Source organism: Perissodus microlepis, chromosome 17 (assembly GCF_051167445.1).
Source record: "Perissodus microlepis isolate ML-2025 ecotype Zambia chromosome 17, ASM5116744v1, whole genome shotgun sequence".
Taxonomy (NCBI): Eukaryota; Metazoa; Chordata; class Actinopteri; order Cichliformes; family Cichlidae; genus Perissodus; species Perissodus microlepis.
Genome location: NC_140477.1, coordinates 23,898,086 through 23,911,003, shown reverse-complemented (window position 1 = coordinate 23,911,003; position 12,918 = coordinate 23,898,086). Strand labels below are relative to the sequence as shown.

General features: G+C 39.1%; 1 protein-coding gene and 2 non-coding genes across 4 annotated transcripts; all 3 read right to left on the bottom strand.

Annotated features, from left to right (window-relative positions):
• Nucleotides 1–51: 51 nt before the first annotated feature.
• LOC146369684 (alpha-2-HS-glycoprotein-like) lies at nt 52–2,698 on the bottom strand. 2 transcript variants are annotated; one of them, XM_084910889.1, is made up of 6 exons: nt 2,382–2,698; nt 2,005–2,115; nt 1,281–1,450; nt 1,091–1,195; nt 716–772; nt 52–610 (listed from the first exon to the last, which is right to left on the bottom strand). In XM_084910889.1, the coding sequence occupies exons 3-6, from the start codon at nt 1,431–1,433 to the stop codon at nt 395–397; spliced, it is 531 nt and encodes a 176-aa protein (XP_084767015.1). In that variant the 5' UTR covers nt 1,434–1,450; nt 2,005–2,115; nt 2,382–2,698; the 3' UTR covers nt 52–394. The 2 variants fall into 2 exon arrangements, with proteins under 2 accessions (XP_084767015.1, XP_084767014.1); XM_084910888.1 differs by lacking the exon at nt 1,281–1,450 and having other exon boundaries at nt 2,382–2,688.
• Nucleotides 2,699–6,639: 3,941 nt separating this feature from the next.
• Nucleotides 6,640–6,713, bottom strand: trnat-agu (transfer RNA threonine (anticodon AGU)). Its single transcript has one exon. It is a non-coding gene; the product is annotated as a tRNA-Thr (tRNA).
• Nucleotides 6,714–8,425: 1,712 nt separating this feature from the next.
• Nucleotides 8,426–8,499, bottom strand: trnat-agu (transfer RNA threonine (anticodon AGU)). Its single transcript has one exon. It is a non-coding gene; the product is annotated as a tRNA-Thr (tRNA).
• Nucleotides 8,500–12,918: the final 4,419 nt, after the last annotated feature.

Here is a 12,918-nt window from a genome sequence, read left to right as displayed (position 1 = left end):
TTTAGTATAATAAATGTCCAAAATAAAAATATGTGCTTTCTGCTGGGTTTTTTTGTGTTTAGTAATATTCTATTCTCAAATCAGTTTACCTTCAATTTACAAAATGTGAACCATACACCAACCATTGTACATATAGATTTGCATTTGATACCTTTGCCCACAGCTGAGTGCATCATTGCTGCTGCCAGCATCATAATGTCATTAAATAGATGCCAAATCAAACCAAACTTCAGAACTGCTGTTCTGAGTCTGCTGAATCTCAGAAATAACAATCATTGTGCTTCAGCTTCAAGTAGTCAACATCTAGATGGTTTATTTTGTATGCACTATATTTTGGCACATTGCATGCAAAACAACCATGTTCTTTATTTGGCAATGCTTGGCTAATTCTGGATTAGTTTTGTGTGCGGCGAGGAAGAGGCCAGGGGCAAATAGGGTGGAGAGCTGGGTCAGGATTGACTAGGAATGCGTGACATAGGGGGTGAAATGATCCTTTACCCTTGCCACCAGTAGGAGGAGGGCCATGACCATGTTCATGATCATGTGGCTGGCTTCTTCCATCATGTCCACAGACAGGCTCCTCCTCACCAGGCCCAAGTGCAGTAGTGTTCTGTTGAGAACAAAGACAACAAATGCAAGAGTTGGTTTTTTTTTTTTTGTTTTTAATAATTTGCCATAAAAAGTAAATTTATTGCAAAACTGCTGTTGGACTCACCTTTGGATCATTAAAATAACATTCAAAGCCCCCAAATCCGTGGCAGTAAGCACGATCCTTTAAAAAAGGAAGAATATATACAATGAGAGAACTAACAGAAATAAGCCATAAAAAAGGTATTTGACATTTAGGGATTAGAAATGCTGGAAGATCTGTATTGTTTGTATTTGATTTAATACTTCTTACAACTGTGCAGTAAATCTCTTGTTACTCTTTAACATTGTGAATTTTAATGGGATGTGGTACTCATGATCTCACTGAATACACACAGCAAAACTCCTTCCTAATTAATTACTTTGCAACTGATCCTAATTTTAGTACACAGCATATTAAAATGTGGCTCAGGATTTTCTGAAGTGTATGAGTTGTACTTACAGCTCTGTCAGGACAGAGCGGAGTGCATTCCTCAATTGGGATTTTAGAGCCCACTGGGCAACGACTCTCCACAAGGACAAACTCAGCATACTTGTCCATCCAATTCTAGAAGAAAAGAAGGTGTAAGGTTAAACAATGACTGATCTTATGAGTTCACAAAGAGAGGGAGGAAGAAAAGGATCCTCTGTACCGAAGCTGATATCCGTCCCACATCCTGCAAGATGTAGTAATGCTTCTTAGCGATGTTAATGTTGAAGACTTTCACCATTTCATGAACAAACTTGAGATCTTCAGAGTCGTTGAGAGGCAGCAGGATGGGACAGTCAGGGCAGATGCGTCGCATCTCCGCGATAGTTTTTACTGCAAACGCAAAGAATTGTGCTGAGTGTACGTTCAGAGGATTCCAAAAATCACTCGCTGAGGCTCTTTAGCGTTTTCTTTCAAATATTCTCCCTTTCACAAGATGATGAACTTCTCCCCATGTTTACTTCCTAAAGACTCCTCTTCACTAGGATGCTTGTTTGAAATCATTTTGCATTCGTGAGTTTCTTCATTGGAATTTTTTTTAGCGTTACACACTTCGGAAGTATTTTGTCACCCTTGTCCCAACTTTTTGCGAGACATGTCAAATGCTTTAAATTCTAAATAAGCATTTTTTAAAACAAAACATAATGCCACAGTGTTAATATTTAATATTATTGTACTGCTTTTACAAATGCTGTTTTTATCTGCAGTCAAATGACAAATTCACTGCCTTCAGAGAAACACAGAGAATGCAGTTTTATTTCATAACATGACTGAAGTAACTTTGCATAATTTGGCCAGATTAGCACGTCCACCTTCTGACCAGAGGTGAATGTTACATGAAGTCAGTGCAGGCAGGTGGATTAAGCAAACAGCTGCTTTGCATTTACCAGCTCTGCCTCTCCACGGATTTCACATTTCTTAAAGGGCTCTGTGTCGATAGTGTGGCATTTTGTCTCCCGAAGATCCAGCTGCAACTTTACATTACATCCACCATCAACCTGGAAAGAGCAGAGAGTAAGACTGTCATTCACTGATGCAGTTTCCGATATCACCACAGGAACACCATGACAGACTTTAAGGATTTTTTGTCATGAAAAGCTGATGTAATGGAAAACTACAATAAACATTAATGATCATTTTTAAAAAAGAAAAACATTTCAAAAGAATTGTGGACTTGGATTTGTCACTCACCATGCTTTTATAGAACTGCTACTGTATCTCAAATGTGAACTGCAAATGTGCACATTTACTACTACAATCATACCTGTTCCACACTGTTCCCTTGAGCTTCATGCAGTCTGAATTTGTAGCCATGGTCGTGATACTCATTGATGTGATGCACTGCCTTATCTGCTGCCACCGAACTGTTAACTTCACTGCATGTTAGTGGCTCCAAACCTGGGGCAGCGCTGCAAAGCAGGACTGCTGCCGAAAGAAGTGTCAGGACTTGCAAAGTCCTCATGGTACAGTAGAGAAGACTGGAGCAGGCCACTATTACGGGGCTGTTATATAGAGTGGATTGGTTAACATATGTCAGTGGGTTAGACAGACAGTGACAAACAAGATAGGAAATAAATGATAAATAAATAGAAGTGACCACAAGACAAACATGAACTTTAATCAGAGGAGCTCAGCACATTTTGAAATGTTTACTGAACCAGTCAGTTTCATCACACTTCTTACACAGCCAATATTTAAACTGAAGGATGTTATTGTAGGATTTTTAGCAGCTGCAGATCTTACATTTTGTGTTTTGCTCATCATTACAATCAAAATGTTTGAAAAGAGTTCAGATTTGGCCCAACTTTGTTCATTTGATTTGTGTTTGGGGTTTCCACACCCTTAAAAGTACTTAATAAATCTGTTTTGTTTCTTCTCTTTTCTTTTTGTTATTTATTTTGGTTGTAAGAGGTTAAGCATATTTTTACCATTTTATTCAAATGCCAGAACACCGAGAGAGTTATTTGTTATTTTACACCCAATGTCCCCGGAGAATGCTACATACAGTGCAGTATATAGAGAGACGAGACGACGAGGCTCCAGTTACAGCAGTGCAAGTAAACAAACAATAAATATAAGAAGAGTAAGAAAATAAATACACACTTTAGAACTCGAGGCAAAGGGATCACTAACAATTTAAAATTTATATTTTACAGTTTGATGATTTAATGTCTCACACACAACCCGTGGGAAGGGGAGGGGGGCCCTGCTGCTTCCAAATAGAACACATTTCATTCATAATGTTGTAAATCCAAGCCCATTGTGTATTCATGATTTGAATCCTGGGTTCAAAGCCATCAGGTCCTCAGTTTAGAAAAAATAGAAAAGAAGAGGAGGAGAAATGAGCAAAAGATGCAGGTAAGCAGATGTGTCATTGGATAATGGCAGGTCATCCTGAAACAATCAGAATCAGAAGACTTTATTAATCCCTAAGGAAGTTATGTGGGTTACAGTTGCTCCAAAAAGAAATGGTAAAAATAGTAACAGTAACAGACTAAACTCCAAACAATACATTATGTTACAGATTGTAATATGAATTAGTCATTGTCAATTGTTGATTTGTCCTGTTCTCATTGTATGACAAATTATGATGGCTGTTTGGTTGCTGTTTGCATACTATGCATACTCTCTCTCTCTCTCTTCATATATGTGTGTGTGTGTGTGTTTCTCTTGTGAAATTCAGTATGGTTCCGACAAAAGTTCTATGTTAATGTACAATCCTGTGTGGGCAGAGGGAGTCTTCGCCCAGGGCACCAAACAGGCTAGGACCGCCACTGCCAGTCAGCATACTATTTACTGCTATTTGCATCAACATGTGTTGATTTACCACAGGACAACATGATTGACACTTTTCCACTTAACATGGCTGATCATTCTTAACAGCACAAGCATAATCATTAAAAGCGTACCAAATCATTGAGTTGGGCCAGTTAGTTAGTATTAATGGAATTTTGAAACCCATTTATTTGTAAAACAATGTTTGGAATCATGTATGATTTTCGTGGCACTTCTCAAGTGTGCACCACTTTGTATTGGTTTTTCACGCGGAATTCCAATAAAATGGATTCATGTTTGCGGCTGTAATGTGATAAAATGTGGGAAAGTTCAAGGGGGGCCGAAAACTTTTGCAAGCCACTGTATGCCGTTATGTATTTAAAATACAAAATATGAGTAATTGTATTCTGTTACAGTTACCGTTTAAAAAGGTGGAATTCAGAATTCAGTTACTTTGTTGAAATAAAGGGATTACACGGCAGTCTTTTCCTGTTTCATATGTCTCTATTTTTGGTAATTCCACGCTGGTGAAAACCCAAACAAAACACGCATTAAGAGGCTCAAATGCCTGTGTCTCAATCTCGGGTCTCATGATGACGTGATGAAATATTTTTGTAAATAATTTAATATGAAGGAAATAGGCAGAGTGTTACAGGCATCGCCCTAAAGAATGTACCCACATGTGCAGTGTAGTCCGTGCTGCAGGGACTGCCATACCCGTTATATGTCTGTGAGCGCTAGGGAGGGAGAAAAAGGAGAGTGGAAAAGTACGAGCTGTCATGGAGCAGAAACGGGAGCTGGAAGCATGTAAATATAATAATAACCACTGCAGCCAAAAAGAGTGCCTGACGAGCCCAGTTGTAAGTAAGCTATTAAGACTCGACTGTGTTCGTGTTTTTCTCCGAAACAATACGTTCCATTGGAGCAGCCTTTCAACGCGTCTCTCTGTCTGTCGCTAGCAAACTTGACCCAGACAACAAAGTAAAGCTAGTTTTCGGCTACGAGCCGACACACAACCCGATGTATTAGCCACAAGTCCCTTTACCTCGGTTCGGAGCCGCAGACCTGTTTTATACACGCGCGGAATAGTTTTCAATACGAGATCACTGCAAAAGGTGCAGCCTTTCTAATGTCCACCCTGCTGTTACTCATTTTATATCAAGGTTTAAAAATCTAGTTGGTATTGGTATGGCGACTATCCTTCAGTAATAGTAATAAATCACACAGCAATAGTACATTCATGTAGTTGTAAAAAGCATGATAATATATTAAGTAATCCAAAGTATTTAGAATATGTTACTCTCATTGAGTAATGTAACGGAATACATTACAAAATACATTTTGGGTCATGTATTCTGTAATCTGTAGTGGAATACATTTTAAAAGTAACCTTCCCAACACTGCCCTTAGTTATGCTGCAATAGGTGTAGACTGCTGGGGGATTCCCATGATGCATTGAGTATTTCTTCTTCAGTCACCTTTCTCACTCACTATGTGTTAATAGACCTCTCTGAACTGAATCATATTAGTTATTAATCTCTGGCTCTCTTCCACAGCATGTCTTCTACCCTCTCTTCCTTCTCTCACCCCAACCTGTCGTCCCTCCCTGAGCCTGATTCTGCTGGAGGTTTCTTCCTGTTAAAAGGGAGTTTTTCCTTCCCACTGTCGCCAAAGTGCTTGCTCATAGAGGGTCATATGATTGTTGGGTTTTCTCTGTATGTAAAATTGTAGGGTCTACCTTACAATATAAAGTGCTATAAGGCAACTGTTGTTGTGATTTGGCACTATATAAATAAAATTGACCTGAATTGAAAAACTGAATTAATCAAAAGATTGGTGATTCGATCCCCATGCATTCCAAATTGGGGCAAGATATTAACCCCAAGTTGCTCTCCGATGCATCCATTGGAGTATAAATAGGTGTGAATGTTATATAGAAAGCAGTTACTTAGAAAGAGCATAGAAAACAGTTCTTGGGTGAATGAAGCAAGTTGTGTAAAGCACTTTGAGTGATAGAGTAGAAAAGCCCCATATAAGAGCCAGTCCATTAATTTAACTTTGAAACTCAGTGTCTGACACTGTCACAGTAATAGTAAGGGTCTTGCAGATGTCACTTGGTAATCTCACTACATTTTAACTGCACAAGACTCTGGATACTGTAGCTCCTGTGAAAAAGAAAGCCTGAAATCAGAAGTATTTGACTCCCTGGTATAACTCTCAAATGGGCACCTAAAAGCAGATAACTGGAGCGAATGGATTCTCACTAATTTAGAAGATCTTTATTTAAACTGGATAAAAAGTTTGTTGCTCTATAAAAAAAAGCCTCCATAAAGCTAGAACATCTTACTGTTCATCATTGATTGAAGAAGATAAGAACAACCCCAGGTTTCTCTTCAGCACTGCAGCAAGCTGATGAAAAATCAGAGCACTGTTGAGCTAACTATTCCTTTAACTAGAAATGAATTCACGAACTTCTTCACAAGTAAAATTTTAACTATTAGAGAAACAATTATTCATAACTTTCATTAAATACAGCTACTTTCAACACCACTGATATTTGTTTAGACAGTCTGTGAAGGTTCTCAGTCATGTAGGTCATTGTAGTCTAAGGAGTTTGGAAAGAAAAGCATCTGGAGAGCTCCATGAGCTGGATAACTGAGGACATACACAGACTTCCCAGAATTTCCTAACTGAATTATTACAAATGCATCAACAGAAGAAGAAGGTGGTTTTAAATGGTAACAGAGAGGTACTGCTGGGATTTGAACCCAGGATCTCCTGTTTACTAGACAGGCGCTTTGACCAGCTAAGCTACAGCACCTCTGGATGAGTTGCTTTCCAAGCTCCTTAGATTTATTTGGACTATTTTTCCTCTAGCTGAACTAACTGAACTTTCTGAGTTAACTTCCTTCACCCATTGTGAAGGAAGAGTCTCAGGGACACAAGAGACAATATCAAAGACAGTAGCAACCTGTTAATCACATACAGGCTACAATGTTGCATAATCCTTTTTGACTCTAAAGGGGACTATAACCTATCATAACTATATGGTGCTGTCTGACTGGAAATGACTGACAACATAAAATAATCAGGAAAGTGTTTGCTGAGGTCAGAGATTATATGAGTCAGAAACTGGATTATATAGTGGTTGAACCACTAACTTGCCAAGTAGTAGATGCCCTGCTCTTTCTCCTGAGCTACAACCACACACAATACTGTCAAAATATAATTTATGGTATACATTTGCATGTTTATTTTGTTTATAAAATTTCTTAGGCCACTCTAGAGGTAGAGCTGGTCACCTACTAATCTTCTGTGGAACCAGCTTCCAGTTTGGATTCAGGAGACAGACACTATCTCTACTTTTAAGATTAGGCTTAAAACTTTCCTTTTTGCTAAAGCATATAGTTAGGGCTAGACCAGGTGACCATGAATCCTCCCTTAGTTATGCTGCAATAGGTGTAGACTGCTGGGGGATTCCCATGATGCATTGAGTATTTCTTCTTCAGTCACCTTTCTCACTCACTATGTGTTAATAGACCTCTCTGCATTGAATCATATTAGTTATTAATCTCTGGCTCTCTTCCACAGCATGTCTCCTATCCTGTCTTCCTTCTCTCACCCCAACCAGTCGCAGCAGATGGCCGCTCCTCCCTGAGCCTGGTTCTGCCGGAGGTTTCTTCCTGTTAAAAGGGAGTTTTTCCTTCTCACTGTTGCCAAAGTGCTTGCTCATAGAGGAGCAGTTACTTAGAAAGAGCATAGAAAACAGTTCTTGGGTGAATGAGGCGAGTTGTGTAAAGCACTTTGAGTGATAGAGTAGAAAAGCCCTATATAAGAGCCAGTCCATTAATTTAACTTTGAAACTCAGTGTCTGAAACTGTCACAGTAATAGTAAGGGTCCTGCAGATGTCACTTGGTAATCTCACTACATTTTCACTGCATAAGACTGTGGATATTGTAGCTCCTGTGAAAAAGAAAGCCTGAAATCAGAAGTATTTGACTCCCTGGTTTAACTCTCAAATGGGCACCTAAAAGCAGATAACTGGAGCGAATGGATTCTCACTAATTTAGAAGATCTTTATTTAGACTGGATAAAAAGTTTGTTGCTCTATAAAAAAAAGCCTCCATAAAGCTAGAACATCTTACTGTTCATCATTGATTGAAGAAGATAAGAACAACCCCAGGTTTCTCTTCAGCACTGCAGCAAGCTGATGAAAAATCAGAGCACTGTTGAGCTAACTATTCCTTTAACTAGAAATGAATTCACGAACTTCTTCACAAGTAAAATTTTAACTATTGGAGAAACAATTATTCATAACTTTCATTAAATACAGCTACTTTCAACACCACTGATATTTGTTTAGACAGTCTGTGAAGGTTCTCAGTCATGTAGGTCATTGTAGTCTAAGGAGTTTGGAAAGAAAAGCATCTGGAGAGCACCATGAGCTGGATAACTGAGGACATACACAGAATTTGCAGGATTTCCTAACTGAATTATTACAATTGCATCAACAGAAGAAGAAGATAACAGAGAGGTACTGCTGGAATTTGAACCCAGGATCTCCTGTTTACTAGACAGGCGCTTTGACCAGCTAAGCCACAGCACCTCTGGATGTGTTTTGTTCCAAGCTCCTTGGATTTATTTGGACTATTTTTCCCCTAACTAAACTGTCTGAGTTAACTTCAGTAACTACTTCCTCCAAACCATCAACATGTCTTAAAGACCCCATTCTTACAAGACTGCTCAAGGAAGTTTAATGTTTTAATTTTGAATATCAGCCTCTGTCAGTTATTAAGCTGTATGTACCACAGGCCTTCAAGCTGGCAGTAGTTAAACCATTACTTTAAAAGCCATCACTGGACCCAGCGGTCTTAGTTAATTATAGGCCAACCTCCAACCTTCCTTTATAAGGTTGTAGCTGTAAAATGCTTCTGTAAATGATCATCTGCAGAGGAATGGCTTATTTGAGGAGTACATCACAGAAAGAGCTTTAGTGAAGGTTACAAATGATGTTTACATCTGCGCTGTAACTGCAATAAGTTAATTAACTGATTCGCACTACAACCTGGTTTGCCTCTTATCTGTAGTTATCTTTATTTAATTTAATAACTGTACAATACTCTGTATATAGTAACCATTGTCCTTAATGTAAATATGTAAGAAAAATTGTGTATGTTTCTGTTCTGTGTCCTGTGTACTGTTTGTTGTATATATGTCTTTTGGCTGCTGTTACAACCAAATTTCCCCTTGTGGGACAATTAAAGGATTATTCTATTCTATTCTATTCTATTCTATTCTATTCCAAATGATCTTCTTATGGCCTCTGACGGTGGACTCATGTCTGTGCTTGTCCTGCTGGACCTCAGACCTCATACTATTGACCATGGGCCTAAGCATTTCAGAGGTTACTGTGTCTGATGTGGGCCTATCTGATCATTACTGTGTTTTCTTTGAAAGTAAAATTTCAGCCCACATAAATATGTCAACAGCAGTGATCACAAAACGGTGTATAACTGAAAACAGTAGTGAAATCTTTAACCAGCTCTTCCCCTTAACACCTGACCTGACCTGTCCAGAGGTTCAGTCAATGAGCTCGTCAATAGCTTCAATGCTAAAATGTTAAATGTTATGGACACTATTGCTCCCATTAAGGTGAAGGTTATCTCTGGAAGGAAGAAGTCTCCATGGAGAAACTCCACACTGGTGAAAAATGAAAAAAGAGAGTGTAGGAAAGCTGAGTGCAGATGGAGAAAAACAAACCTCCAGGTTCATTATAACATCTATAAAGAGAAACTTCACAATTATAATTTACAACTGAGGAGTGCAAGGAGGTCCTACTTCTCTGACATCATCACCAAAAACAGTCATAATGCTCGGGTCTTATTTTCTACAGTTGACAGGCTAACAAACCCTCCTGTGCCAGTGGCAGCTGAACTTCATTCGACCATGGCCTGCAATGACTTCGCCAAATTCTTCACAGACAAAATCCAAAAGATTAGACAAGCAACTGGTACATCAACAGCAGATTCAGGATATGTACTGTGTCCACTGAAAAACTGTTTAAACACCATCAAACAGTTTCACCCTATTAATAGCAAAGACCTGGAGGACATCTTAGGTCAACTGAACTCCTCCTCTTGCTGTTTAGATGTCCTGCCAACAAGTTTTTTCAAAAAGGTCTCAAAGACTTTAGAGTCAGACCTGTTACAGATCGTCAACTGTTCTTTAATGTCAGGTGTGTTTCCAGAACCACTAAAATCTGCTGTAATTAAACCTATACTGAAAAAGGACAATCTTGACAAGACACAAATGAACAACTACAGGCCGATCTCAAATCTCCCATTTTTAAGTAAGATCATTGAAAAAGCAGTTTCTCAACAGCTCAATTACTTCTTAAAACAGAATAACTGCTATGATGCCTTCCAGTCAGGTTTTAGACAGAACCACAGCACTGAAACCGCTCTGACCAAAGTGTCTAATGACATATATCTGAATACAGACAGTGGAAAAATGTCAGTCTTAGTTTTACTGGATCTCAGTGCAGCATTTGATACAGTTGACCACAACATATTACTCAAACGACTGGAGAACTGGGCAGGTCTTTCAGGAACTGTACTAAACTGGTTCAAAACATACTTAGAAAACAGGAAATACTTTGTATCAATAGGTAACTTCACATCTGAGCAGACAAGTATCACATGTGGAGTTCCCCAAGGTTCCATCTTGGGACCCCTTCTGTTTAACATTTGCATGCTCCCACTGGCACAGATTATAAAGAACAACAAAATAAACTATCACAGCTATGCAGATGACACACAAATATATATCACAATGTCACCAGGAGACCGAGGCCCTGTACAGGCTCTTGGTAAATGCATTGAGGAAATTAATGACTGGTTGTGCCACAATTTTCTCCAGCTAAACAAAAACAAAACTGAAGTAATAGTCTTTGGTGCCAAAGAAAAACGATTACAGGTCACCAGAGAACTTCAATCTATACACCTAAAAACCACAAACCAGGAGAGAAATTTGGGTGTAGTGATGGATGCAAACCTAAACTTAGAAAAACACATTAAGACAATAACAAAATCAGCTTACTATCACCTCAAGAATATTTCAAGGATAAAAGATCTGATGTCTCAACAGGACCTGGAAAAACTAGTCCCTGCATTCATCTTTAGCAGGCTTGATTACTGTAACAGCATCTTTACAGGTCTACCTAAAAAAATCAGTCAGACAACTACAGCTCATTCAGAACTCTGCTGCTCGAGTCCTCACTAAGACCAAAAAAGTGGACCACATCAGTCCAGCTCTGAGGTCTTTACACTGGCTGCCTGTCCGTCAGAGGATAGACTTTAAAGTTCTGATGCTGGTCTATAAAGCTCTGAATGGTTTAGGACCAAAATACATCAGTGACCTCCTGACCCAGTATGAACCTTCCAGATCCCTCAGGTCATCTGGATCCGGCTTTTTATCAGTTCCCAGAGTCAGAACCAAACACGGAGAAGCTGCATTTAGCGTTTATGCTCCATATATCTGGAACAAACTCCCAGAAAGCCTCAGATCAGCTGAAACACTCAGTTTATTTAAATCCAGGTTGAAGACTCACCTATTCTACTGCATTTGAATAAAACACTAAATCCACACTTTTAACATTAAATTTCAAAACTTAAATTTTAACTACTGATTTTATCTACTGTTCTGATTTTATCTATTGCTTTTTTTTTAAATCAATTTTAAATCATGCTTTTTATTTGTTTTTGTTTTTAATGTCTCTGTAAAGCACTTTGAATCACCTTGTTGTTGAATTGTGCTATATAAATAAACTTGCCTTGCCTTGCCTTAATATTTTATTACAGCTATTAGAGCATGCTGTAGGTGTTAAAGGTCTATCTAATGGATAACGTATTTATAGAGCCCGGGAAGACACAGAAAGTCCTGTCTGGAATAACATGCACTATCTGACCGTTTTTGTTTTTCAACAATGGCACAGTCATTTTGTTTAAAAAAATCCCCTCAGTAAAAATTAAGACTCTATGAAGAGTTTAATAATTGCTACTGATTATATGCAGAGTGATGTACAAACACAAAGTGAAAAGAGATGAGTGAAGAAGAAACACTATGTCTTTGCTTAGTCAGATTAATTAAATAGCGTTTCATTCCATAGTGTAAACTTCACGAGCTTTATCCAAAGCACAATCTGTTGATTCACCTGCTAAGTATATTCACAGTGATTTGCTAGCCTAGCCTAGCTTAGCTCATAGCCAACTTGCTAGCAGCATGGCCTCTATACCTCTATAGAGGTGGCCCACACATGGTTCAGCACAAGGCCAGTTTCAGACACACTGGTGGTCCTGTGCTGGTCCATGTGTGGATTACCGCTGGCAAACCTGATCTGGGCCACCAAAGGGCCGTTATTCTTTGCGGTATGTGGGCCATGTGTAAGTTGTGTGCAAACGCACTGCTGGCCCTGTGCTGGCCCAGATGTCAGCCTTATGTGTACCATAAAGAAAGATGAGTAAACCCTCACTAGGTTATGGATAAAGTGTACACTCATAAACCTGTCAAATCTGCATTTGAAACGTTGGCTACCATAGCAGTATAGTATTGAAACATGGCATTTGGGTCTTCTAACTAAAATAGGAGAATAGGGACATAAATAGTGCCATCATTGCCAGACCTGGCCCACATCTGGTTGACATACACCCTGACATGACACAGTCAGAAGTGCCAGCTTGATGCCAGATCTGAGCCAGACCTGTTTTTTAATGGGCCTGGGCCACATAACCACAATCAAGTCAGATACGGCATGCCATCGCATAAACAGTGCCATCTATGCCAGGCCTGGCCCATATCTGGATAACATATCATGCCAGAAGTCAACCAGCAATGCCGGCTTGATGCCAGATCCGGGCCAGACCTTCTTGCTATGTGGGACTATTCAATCTGGTCAAATGCTTTCTCAGCATTGAGTGCCAAACCTGCTAACTCTTCTTTTTTAGGTCTGGCATTAGAGTAAATAATA

Bases quoted from the DNA above. Each gene is read 5' to 3' on its own strand.
- LOC146369684 (XM_084910888.1), bottom strand. From the start codon at position 2,579: ATGAGGACTTTGCAAGTCCTGACACTTCTTTCGGCAGCAGTCCTGCTT. The intron at 2,116-2,381 runs GTATGATTGTAG...TGCTCTTTCCAG, and splicing joins AAGGGAACAGTGTGGAACAG to GTTGATGGTGGATGTAATGT. The intron at 1,196-2,004 runs GTAAATGCAAAG...CTTTTCTTCTAG, and splicing joins TCCGTGGAGAGGCAGAGCTG to AATTGGATGGACAAGTATGC.